Genomic DNA, 12,881 nt, shown 5'->3' on the forward strand with positions numbered 1-12,881 from the left:
TGAACAATAATTATAAATTCTCTGCCAGTTAAACGGTCACTAAAGAATTTTTTTTTTTTAGCTAAATAGCGTCCTTTACCCTACTGCAGTCCTGGTTTCATGTCCTCATTGTTCGTTTTTGCTCTGATGTTGCTGTAATTCTTCTCTGTTCTGGACACTTCCTGGTTGTCTGTTTCCTGATGACCACAGTACTGGGAATTTCTAGTTTCATGTTCCAAACCATCACTGCTCTATGGCTCTGTATAGCACAGAGGCAGGATAACATGCAAAAACGAAACTAGATGCAAAAACGAAACTAAAAAACTACAGGTACATTATATGATTGATTTGTATCTATTTTATTCGTTTTTAAAAGGAATCAGTTAACTATTATGTCTCTATACCCTGTAAACAGTCATTTCATAAAAAAAAAAAAAAAAAAAATCCTTTACAACTTCTTAAGGATTTAAATGATTATCAATCATTGCTTAATATATCTTGTCTCTTTACTATTCTAGTGACAGACATTACAGGGTGCAAGGACTGGACTGACGGGAGCATTGCAGTCCTAAAATGCCATATCTCAGGACGATACCCCAGGTCTATAACTGCAGTATGGTTCATCCGGCGAGGTGACAAGGAAACTGAAGTGAAGGAGAAAGGCTCCCTCTACACAGCAGGCAATTACAGAGAACTACAAGAACAGGATTCATACACATGCTGGAATGTTGTAAAGAAAAAGTTTGTTGGTGGAATTCGCCACTCTCTGTGCTCCATCCTCTGCTTCAAGGTGCACAAGGAAAAGCATGACCAGGCGGAATTCATCTGCCGCTTCATGAGAGCAGGGAAGGTACTGAAGGAGAAGAAATACTATGGAACTGTGTTGGGTAAGCAGAGATCATAACTGTGACCTGGAGACTGGGAATGGTCTTGTGAGCTATCAGGGCCTGTATGCGTGAGCTTCACAACTGCTTTTCTCTCTAAACAAGTCAATGTAAATGCAAAAGCATCTTCATGCATTTTAGGAGGAATTTAACTGCAGGTATTAAGGGAGTCAATGTCAGGCAATGTGCACATGTGAAGGATCTCAAACTGACCTGAAATATAAGTTAAATTTGCCTGACAATGGGGTCAATTCACAAAGCTTTATTTCCAGATTCCGGTCGTTATTTTAACAATTTTGCACGTTATTGAAGCTAGTTCAATTCACTAAACGATTTAACGCTTTGAAAAATCATCAAATAACGTTTCACTACACGGAACCGATATTTTAAGGTGTGGATCGTTATATAACGAATTGATCGTTGTTTTAAGTCAAATCGTTAAATATGTACAGAAGTGCAATTCACAAAGATTTTTTGGACATTTATCAATCGTTAAATAGCACCTGCATCAGGGTGTCGTTATGACATTTCCCTGGCGATATTTCGTTGTTAGGGGAAGCTTTTGGTGATTTTTGTAGTGTAGAAGTTTTTAGTAGTTTTGGGCAAGATGGAACCATACTCTATTTAAACTTAAAATTATCCAGAGGCGAAGAAGAACACATTAGAATGTTGTTCAGATTTATAAACGTGTATTCCGTTCACGTACTATTTTGGATGACTTTTCTGAAACCCAGGTGATGGCTAAATTCCGATTATCATCTCCCATGATTTATTCTCTGTATGAGGAAATACACATGGCTTTAGAAAAACGCACACAGAGAAGTTATGCACATCACATGCTCAAACTCCACGTGTGTCTTGCTTGTGTCTCTCTCTCTCTGCATCTGCTCTTTTCCACATGCAGCTGTTCTCCTCCCCTTCTGCTCCCAGAATGCATCTCTCCAGTGTTATTTAACGATCTTAGACGTTATTATTACGATTTTGGACGTTAAAATAACTCTTGAGTAGTTAGCATAACGATTGGATAAGGAGTCAGTTGAAAACCATAACGACTATGTTGAATAACGATTATAGCTTTCGTGAATACCATGTTTGCTAGCCTTAAATAAGGGGCGGTAATTTAACAACTGAAGGAAGCCAATAACGTTTCTCTTTGTGAATTGACCTCATTGTGCTCTATTTGACTATCAATGTAAGCCCCAACTCACTTCTTTTTTTTTGTATAATCTAATATTGAATCTTCAGCTTTTACATCATTACATAAAAATTATGTAAATGGATTTGCCAACATTTATTATATGTGTAGAGATTTCCAACTATCAGAGTAGATTCAAATTAAATTTATTAAAGAGGTGGTCGGGGGTAGGATTTACCTACCCACTGTCGCTTTCCCTTTAATGGCCAAGGTGAAAGTGTCTCTTTAAAAGTTAGTTGGGGGGTAATTTGCAAGATTACTGATTTATTACTATGCTACAGTAAATTACTATTTTATTTCATAACTACTATTTTTCTTTCATTATTCGTTAAATATACCTAGGAAAATTACTGAACATAGGATTAAAGCAAAGTTCCACCCAAAAAGTGAAACTTTCGCATATGTGATTCCTTCCCCCCTCCGGTGCCACATTTGGCACCTTTTAGCGGGGAGCGGGAACCTGTTTTTGACAGGTACCCTGTCCCCACTTCCGTCGAACCGCGGCGAGGTACATCAATATTTCGGCCCCCTCCTCCTTGACCAGTAAAGCGAGTGCAGCGCACTTCGCATCTGTGCAATAGGGACCCGGCTGTAAAGCCACAAGTCTTCACTTCAGGGTTCCCTTACCGACAATGGCGGCGGCAGCACCCGACAGCCGATGGAAACGTCAGCTGGAACGCCGACATCGCTGGATTCCAGGAAAGTGTCCTACTTTTTACAGTATGTGTAGCTGCTGACTTTTAACTTTAAAATTTGCCACAAAAATTTGCCACAAAAAGTAAGCTCTACCTTACAGAATAAGAAAGTCATTGGTGAATAAAAGGATGCAGGATACTGAAAAGCAAACAGTGGTCTGGAAATGAAATGGTTCGATTAGAACTCAATAGAATGGGGTATAGACTGTAAAAAAAAACATAATTTAGGTTCCATAGGTGTGCACAGCCTATTGCATTAGGAGGGGCACCCCAAAGTTTAAACACACATGAATGCCACCTCCAGTCACAGGGAGGAGGCTCTGGTAGTGGGAGACAGTTGATTGGGGCAATATTATATTACACCCTAAATACGGGTGTAATGTGTTTCAAAGGTTGAACCTAGCCTTTAATATAATAGGGACATTTACACTGGTCACTGGCACCCCCAACCACTCACCTGGTGCCGCCCCTGGATAATGCTAATGTACATGGGGTGATTAGGGTGTGCCCAATCACACTGGGCACACCTATGTGAGGTTCCAACCCTTTCCCTATCTGTCCTAGAACTAGAAAAATGTTGCAGCTGGCGATTTGGCAACCCTGGTTGGACCAGTTTCCAGCGACGAGCCCGCCTTCCCGCTTTTTGGACATATAGGAAATTCTGTCTAGCCCACCGGTGACGGCTTTGGATTCCCTTGGCTTTGGATTACTTTCTTCTTCATGACTCCTTTTTTCTTGGTTTCCCACTCTTACTCTCTCATGTTCCTTTCTTTCTTCTGTTTTTTTTTTTTTTATTTCTTATTTTTGGTTATTTAATGCCAGATGCCAGTACAAGGAATCTGTTAACTGCTCTCTGGCCAAATTTTTTGTGGTCAGTTTTTCCACTCCTTTTTTTTAAGTTAAAGCTTTCTGGCTTCTGGGTGGGGGTAAAGACCTCTTGCACATCAGGTAGCTTATGGGATAGTCTCCCCCCTCCTTTTTTTATTATTTTTTTATTACACTGAGCAAAATTATAAACACAACATATTTGTGTTTGCCCCTAATTATCATGAGCTGAACTCTGCAGTTGTGAGGCCGGCTGGATGTACTGCCAAATTCTCTGAAACGTCTTTGGAGACAGCTTATGGTAGAGAAAAGAACATTCAATTCAAGGGCAACAGCTCTGGTGGACATTCCTGCAACAAAGGAGAAGTGCTCACTAACACAAATTTGTGAACAATATTTGAGAAAAATAGGCCTTTTGTGTACATAGAAAAAGTCATAGATCTTTGAGTTCAGCTCATGATAAATAGGGGCAAACACAAGTGTTGTGTTTATAATTTTTCTCAGTATATATATATATATATATATATATATATATATATATATATATATTCTTTCTTTTTTTGGCCCTTGAGAGGACTTTATTTGTATATGCGAAAATAGGTCAATCTCTGGTATTGAATGTTATTTGTTACATGATGATTCCTGAAATACTGCTTGCTTAGCGTACTATCTAGGCTTTGGTCATTGAGAGCTACATGGTGTGTTTTTATCCTACAGACTGTAAAGGTACAGTGGCATCTTCACCTTTTGTCTTTCTTTGTAGTTTACTAGCTATACCATAGAAGAGGCCTACATTTCTGTGGTATATATGTTATCATTCTCAAATCACTTCCCGCCACTGGCCTTGGCATCTGTTCACTGTTCTGTGAGTTTGTCTCTATTCAATAAAAATATTCTGAAAAAGAAAAATGTTGCAGCTGGCATACCCTTTTGTTAGGCAGGAAACCTTTTTTAATGAAAATCTGAAAAAGAAAAAGTGGTAAAAGAAAACATTTTACTGTGCTTCTAACTTATAAGCTCTTTTTTTATCTTTTTAGATAATTATGGGTTCTACTCAGTATCTAAAGTCTGCATTCCAGAAGCTTGTAATGAAGGAGAGAAGTTAACTCTTAGCTGTACAATGAAGGGAAATGTTCCCCGAGACATCAGGGTCACTTGGGAGAAGAGTTTCAATGAAGAGCGAACAGGCATCGAAAAGGACCAAGATACCAATTACCAGGTTACTGAAAATATTTCACCTGGGCAGATCTGCTCCTTCCTTACTTTCTGTCCAACCTGTGAGGATTCCGGAGCCATATTTACATGTTCCATCACTGATAATGAAGGGAGGATCCTCGGAGAACGCAGCTCGCAGCCCCTGAAAGTAGCTGGTAAATACTCTAAATATTCCTCAAGCACTTACATGGAAGGCCAAGATGGATATGGAGGGCTGCTAGATATTACACAATGAATGGTATTAAAATACATGTAAACTTAAGGAAAGGCCAGCTAGAAGCCTTATCCATCGTACCTTATATTCTAATTGTGAATTTGTCTAAATAAGAAAATATTAAATAGTTATTCATTTATGAATGAGGCTAATTTACTACAGAAGCTGAGAATATTCTGTGAAAAAAAAAATGGCCTGAATATTTATTTCAATTATCCAATCACGTGAAAGCAATTTCCTGATCACTTTGACTACCTAAGCAGGAAAGGAGATATTTTTATTTAGCTTTTCTGGTTTTCTTTCACAGACACAGACAGATTCCCCGCTCCTGGCAGAGTCCGACCTGTGTAAAAGGGGCCTTAGGCTATAACAGGGTAGACAGGGGTATTGGTTGGGTCCTAGAGTACCGCAGGATAGTGATATAATAAGTGCAATGTCTCTCAGAGAATGCTACTAGTGGTTTTCTGTGAATTAAATTGTGAGATAGGGTAGAAGGTAAGTGAATAGTAGATGAGATGTGAGGAAGGTGGTAGTAGAGGAAAAGGAGGGGGTTCAGAGAGTTAAAGTGGTATTAGGCTCGATCCACACTGAGGCGACTAGTCAAGGGACTTAGTCGCCTGACAAGTCTGCTCCATTCAGTGCAATGGAACCCATTCAGTGCAATGTAATCGGTACTGACTCAAATCGCTCCGACTTGGAAAAAAGTTCCTGCACTACTTGTCTTCAGAGCAGTATGCATTGACTTCTAGTAAGTCGCGCTGTTTAGGGCGGCTTAAAAGTCAGGCGACTTTGAAGATGCCCCAGTGTGAACCGAGCCTTAAAGGATACCTGCTCTGTGCAGTGCTTTTGCACAGAGTGGCACTCCTCTTCTGGGGTCCTTCAGCGGCGCTTCTGGCTCCTCCTCTTCTCGAGTGCGCCGTTGGAGAGCCGCTTTCCCTCGGGGCACTCATGCTGGTGCGTTTCCTTGTCCTGCAGCTGCGTCCATTGACACAGACAGCAGGACTCGACCCTACCTCCTATCTCCACGCGTCATCGAATTTGATTGACAGCAGCGGGAGCCAATGGCTGCGCTGCTATCAATCTAATCAATCAGGACCTGATACACCGGCTGGAGCTGGTGTGCTCGCCCCCCTCGCTGGAAAGATCGGGTTCAGGTAAGTAAAAGGGGGGCTCTCTCTCACTCTCCTGAGAGTTTTCCAAGAAGGGAGGGGGGGGGTATATGTCATAAGAGGGCCAATGAAAGCTGCAGAGCTGGAGGTGTGCCTCTGTGTGTCTGTGTAAATCCAGGAAGTGAACATGCAGCAGCTTCAGCTGCCCACAGTTAAAATGGATGCAGCCAGGAGAGAGATTTCTGCAGCTTTTTGGCAAGTACAAAATCACAGTATGTATATAATAATATGCAAAGTGGTTGGAGGGAAGCTTCAGAATGGCAAAGATGTTTTTATTACAAATTATGTGAGCAGACTGCAGTTCCTTTTTAACCAGCGACAAAACCACCAAATGTGCGCAAATATGCTAGGGTCAGGTCAGCCCCTAAAGCATGTCAATGGATAAGATGCAATATATTTAGTTAAACTGGCTGGGGTGTAATTCCATCTACTTGTAAGAATTTTCCAAGGCTATGACATTTCTGGAGCTTTTGTCAGTTGCTGTCCAAATCTCTTTTCAGCCCTCTGACAGTAAAGTCAATCTCAATTCAGAAGAACCATACATATCGTGTATATTGCCAGGATTGCTTGGAAATGCTTAATCATCATACCTAGAAATACAAGCGGCCAACACATATTCCCACTATCAAGGAACTTTAAAGGTGCCTACTGAGGCAATGCATTCATAAAAAATTCAGACTCCCTTAATTCTTTTCAATTTTGCTATGTTGCAGCCTGATACTAGTTGTTTAAAATATGTTTTTTTTCTCTCATTAACCACTTGCAGATTGCAATACGTAGATATACTGTATGTTGCGGTTTGCAAGTGGTTTACTGGGTTATGGCTGAAGCCATAACGCCGGTATTTTTTTTTTTAGCTGGCCACCGGGTTTTTCATAAAAGAGGTCGGAGAGACTCATTTACTGCTGGATCGTTTTCGGAAGCGGCAGGAGGGGACTTATACACTGTATAATCTGACCAGCTATTAATATAGTGTGGATGGTGAAGGACCCCACCGGGTGTCACCTATAGTGATTTAAACAACACTTTAAGATCTTTTCAGTATTCTGTTGGATTGGTCTTGTTGCGTATCACATGTGAATTATAGTAAGGATTACAGACCAGCGCCGCTTGCTGTTTCTTTGTATTAAAAAATAAATAAAACATTTTTTTTAAAGCGCCCCCATCCATTTGTGATCACACACAGACGCGAACGCTTAAGTAAGTTGTGTACACATATGTAAACGTGTTCACACCAGACAGGTAAGGTCACCGCGAGAGTAAGAGCAATAATTCCAGCACTAGACGTCCTCTGTAACTCTAAACAGGTAACCTGTAAAAAAATGTTAATTCGCCTCTGAAGATTATTAAAGCGGAGGTTCACCCTAAAAACATGTATATAACATTACATTCTGCATACTTCCAACATTTACAGTATGCTGGGTTTTTTTTTATTTTTTTTGCTGTACATACCATATTATTGCTATTTTCCACCCGGCTTCCGGGTGCACACTCCCGTGGGAGTAGGCGTTCCTATGCAGAGGCGCAGTGTCATGTGGGACTTCGCCCAGATGATTGACGTCTTGCAGAATTTTAGAAGTATTTGCAAATGTATGAAACGTCAAAATCAATAGGCCCGTGTGGCGTACTTAGCCGCAATGCACAATGCCCGGCGCATGCGCAGTTTAAAATAAAGTCAAAACCTAAGGTCAAGCCCCATTAACATAAAACACGCCCCCTTAGACACATTTGAATTAGGCGCCCTTACGCCCGCCCGCTTTAGGCTACGCCGCCGTAACTTAGCAGGCAAGTACTTTGAGAATCAAGTACTTGCCTAGCTAACTTACGGCGGCGTAGCCTAAACACGCTAAGCTACGCCGCTGCAAGTTTAATCCACTCTACCTGAATCTACCTATAGGTCCGGACTTAGGTAAAGTTTTGCATTGTACAGAGTGCCTTTGAACAGAGTACTATGGGGTTGATTTACTACAACTGGAGAGTGCAAAATCTGGTGAAGCTCTGCATACAAACCAATCAGCTTCCAGGTTTTATTGTCAAAACGTAATTGAACAAGCTGAAGTTAGAAGCTGATTGGCTGGAATAGCTGCACCAGATCATGCACTCACCAATTTTAGTAAATCAACCCCTATGTGTCTTCGAACAGGGATCCAAAGAATCTGAAAAATATACAGCAGTTTAGATATGTCAATTTTATAGCATCATTTTTACCAATCCACAAAATATGTTAATGGTGCCTGATATTTAGGAGTTTGTTCTACTCCTTTAATAGTGGGGGGGTGTTGGCCTGTTCTAGGGATTTATATGTTGGGATGAGGGTGATCCCCAAGAATTTCAGAGTACAAGGCCCTGTAATTGAATATATTGTAGAATTTATTTAGTGTGGACACGTAAGGTAATTTATATTACTTGGAACTACACCAAGCTCTGACATTATAAAAAAATGTGCCAAGTGTTTGGAAAAGGATTGGCAGTGATATATAAGGGGTGGTCAAGTTACTAGGACATCATTGGCAAACAAGGAAAGCTTATGGACAGAGCTTGCTATTTCTATGCCCTTGATATTCTGATTCTGCCTAATGTGTGCGGCCAATATTCTAGAGTCAGTATTAATAAGATGGGGGGGGGGGGGGTGCCTCAACAGATGGGCAACTGAGAGATTTTCAGGTGGAAATAAACCATCCTATCCTTTTCAACCAAAGAAGCTGCTATCCTATCTTTGCCTCTGTTTGATCTGCAACTGCCATGATGCTGCACATGTGATCAGTTATGACTCTTGCTATTTGATGGTTTGACAGTTTGGTTGAGAGCAAATGTGACAGTTAGCATTTCCAGCATGCATGGAATGTAAGTGTTTTTGAAACTGTTAAATCGATGGGCTTAGTTCCAATTTAAAGTGGTGTAAACCTAAGGCCTCGTACACGTGACACTTTTCCTCGACAGAATCCATCAAGAAACTTGGTGGGAGAGCTTTTTTGCCGAGGAAAACGGTCGTGTGTACGTTTTTCATCGAGAAAACTGTCGAGGAACTCAACGAGAAAAAAAGAGAACACGTTCTCAATTTCCTCGTCTGGCTGGTTTTTCGACGAGAAACACGTTCGTGTGTATGCTTATAAACCCGCGCATGCTCAGAATAAAGTATGAGACTGGAGTACACCTTCTGTAAAAGTAGCGTTTGTAATGGAGATAACACATTTGTCACGCTGTAACAGACTGAAAAGTGCAAATCGTCTCTTACCAAACTTTTACTTAACACGCAGTGACATGAGATTAGCAAAAGCAGCCCCAAGGGTTGTGCCAGTGGAATCAAACTTCCCCTGCCTTCATATGTTTTGTACGTCACTGCGTTTGAGAACGAGGAGATTTGGTCTTGACAGTGTGTACGCAAAGAAAGCTTGTCAAGTTTCTCGACAAGCCTAACAAGGAACTCCTTGAGGAAAACGATATTTCATTTACGACGAATTCCTCGGTCGTGTGTACGAGGCCTCAGACATGAAATCTGGACAAAGCACACATTTAGTTTTTACTTGCCCAAAGCCCCGTGCACACGATTCAAAAATACGACGACAGATCTTCCATTTTTTTTTTTTTTGGCATGCTAGTCCCATATCAAACATGAAGAGTTTTCTAGAGTTAAGGAAATTCTCGTACGGCAGAATAAAAAAATCAAATGTGTTGTAGTATATTTGTATTGTATTTTAGAACGACAACTGTACAGATTAAATGAAAATCGTACAATCTGGTATCGTACGAGAATAATTTTCGTGCTTGTTTCATTGGATAATATCAGATGAAATGTCGTGATCGGCTCTCGAAAGCTCTGTACTTCCCTCCAATCATCTTTTTGAGTTCTTGTACAGTGTACAGCTCCCCGACCCCTGTTTTGTGAGTCTGTGAAAATTCCTTTTTCATCTCTGAGTTTTACAAGGATGTACAGGACAAATGGCTACAAATAAACAGGAACAACTTATGTATTAGGATTTTTTTTATCTCTGTATATAATTGTAGGCCAGTCACTCCATTGGGTATATGTGTAACCACTTTAAGCGGATTGGTGTAATTAGTTTTTAGTTACGATTCTCAACTTCTTTAGTGAATTAGTCCAAATGTCTACCTCAATAAAACGTACATCTTTTTATATTTATGCAGACCCCCCCCCCCCCCACTTGCGTTGGATAACTGAATCCAAAGCAACTTGCACTATTATTTTTAATATTTATATTTCTAGTTGAGCAATGTCAAACTCCACTACAAAAACTGGACCATATATTACTGCAAGACTAAAGGTTGAAGGAGCTCTGTTATAAAAACGAATATCTTAAATAATATGCCATCTGCAATACTTGGATACTCACCCCTGCTGCTGCCCGCACCACCATTCGATTCACCAGCCCCTACCTCACTACTGTGAGGAAGGGACTGGTGGGAGGAACCACTGGATGCAGCAGAAGACCAGGGGGATCAACACTCTCCTGGTTTCTCAAGAATCTGCAGCAGTCAATTTCTCTTCATTTCTGCAGAGATGCAAGTAGCAGCGGAGGTGAGTATCTAAGGCTGGGTTCACACTGATGCGGTCTACCACAATGCATGTAATTTGTATAGGAATCGCACCGGATTCATGTACAAAATGGCATGTGACTTCACTGCAGTGCGAATTGAGCCATACATTATGTATGGCTCGATTCGCACTGGACCCACACCAAAAATTTGCAGGACACTTTTTTTGTCCGCACTGGAATCAAATCGCATGGATGATCAGACCCATGCAATCCGATTCCACAGTTCGCACTGTGTTCTGCGAACCGATTCGGGGGTGTCATTAAAGGGGTTGTAAACCTTCTTTTTTTTTCACCGTAATGCATCCTATGTATTAAGGTAAAAAAACACATTGCAGTGAACCTTTAACTTTATATTAACACCTGCAGTGGTTTGCAGAGCACAATGTGAACTGCCTGTGATTCTGATGTGGTGCAGGAAAAGCACAGAAATCACTGTGGTTCCCACACCGCGTCAGTGTGGACCCAGTCAAAGTCTCTAAGTCTTTCTTTGAAGAGGGCACATTTTTTTATGTATTAATTTTAGAAACAGAGTCACTAAAGAAAAATGCAATATAGAGATTATAGTAGAAGGTAATATCTACATTTTACACAGGAAAATATTTTATATTATTATACCTCACTGCCTATATGTTGAATGCAATCTCAGGCCCCGTACACACGACCGAGTTCCTCGGCAGAATTCAGCCAGAAACTCGATCGGAGCCGTATTCTGCCGATAAACCCGGTCGTCTGTACACTTTTGGCTGAGGAAACCGACGAGGAACTCGTCGAGCCAAATAGAGAACATGTTCTCTATTTCCTCGTTAGTCAATGAGGAAACTTGGCTCGCCAAGAACCTCGGCGGCTTCACAAGGAACTCGACGAGCAAAACGATGTGTTTTGCCCGTCGAGTTTCTCGGACGTGTGTACGGGGCCTCAGTGTTTTCTGGTTTTCTATAGGAATCCAGCAATTACTGTCACTGCCAGTTGGTGGTCATAAATGGTATTACAGGGTTTCTTTTTTTAATCAGGTTATTTATTATCTAATGTACTGTATTTATGTATATGTTTTGCTATATTTAATGCCGGGATTCTAAAACGTTCTACCTCAAGCTGAAATTGTAATGTAGATATATGGTGCCTTAGTGATTGTTAGGGCCTGTTAAAATTTAACACGCCTTTTTTCCAAAGTACAGGAAGAGCCTGTACTGCTGTTTGCAGTTCTCAGTGATGAGTTTTCATGCAAGTTTTTTTTTTTAATCCTGTGTGCTGCAATTTAATTGTTGTTTTCTGCAAAAAAACATGCATGTGCAGCTCTTCTTACATGAGCAAGTCTTTTGTAAGTGTATTGGTGTTACTGCGTCCTTATACAATAGTCTGTAAAATGTAAAATGATGTGCTGGTGCTATTTGTGAACAAACATATGCGAGAATCATGTCATGATGTTTGATTACTGTAAATGTATGCATGAGCCAACGTCATTAAAATCATTGCATCCATTAATGTGTTCATTCATATATCTACATTTTATGTGTCCGTGTGCATTAAATAAATATCCTTATTAAGAATGTAGGTGTCTCCTGCCAGTAACATGCATTCAAAATACAAATACAGTATACAGTATACAGAAACACAGAATACATTTACAGTGAACCAATGCCAAACTATGGGGTGCTGCTCGAGACTCCAATGGGTTCTCTTCAAAGTAGACCGCTGGGAGTGCAGGCGATGATGGAGCGCATCCCAGCTTTGTATATACCAATACATACTAGATAGCTCCTGCAGCCCAACAGGTGGGGTGAAACGCGTTGGGGTGGTCTGGTTAAAGACCAGAGTGAGACTGTTTTCACTCCGCACACACAGGTTTTTGTAGTGATATGCGGCTCAGGACTTTTTCTTCTTTGTATTGGTAAAATAAAACATTTAAGCAAAGGTGTAACTAAAATCCACAGGCCCAGAGCAAAAGTAAGCCACGCCCCCTTGTATCTCCTGTTTAACTTTTATTATTATTTTCAACTGTTGGGGAGGTATTTGCAATACACTTGGGTATAATTTACTTATTTTAAAGGTCTAAAATAAAAAATGAGAGGAAGGGAATAGGGCACAAGAAGAAACAGAAAGGGTTCTGTCTATATTGAATAAAATCTGAGCACACAACTGATGAATAATT

General features: G+C 40.6%; 1 protein-coding gene across 1 annotated transcript in view; it reads left to right on the forward strand.

Moving 5' to 3' along the window:
- LOC120943123 (tyrosine-protein phosphatase non-receptor type substrate 1-like) overlaps nucleotides 1-12,881 on the forward strand; it is a 47,578-nt gene that overhangs the window by 22,899 nt on the left and 11,798 nt on the right. The window contains exons 6-7 of the mRNA XM_040356243.1: nucleotides 498-866; nucleotides 4,616-4,948. Coding sequence (XP_040212177.1) covers nucleotides 498-866; nucleotides 4,616-4,948 — 702 coding nt within the window. The remainder of the gene's footprint in view (nucleotides 1-497; nucleotides 867-4,615; nucleotides 4,949-12,881) is intronic.

Source organism: Rana temporaria, chromosome 6 (assembly GCF_905171775.1).
Source record: "Rana temporaria chromosome 6, aRanTem1.1, whole genome shotgun sequence".
In the NCBI taxonomy this organism is placed as follows: domain Eukaryota; kingdom Metazoa; phylum Chordata; class Amphibia; order Anura; family Ranidae; genus Rana; species Rana temporaria.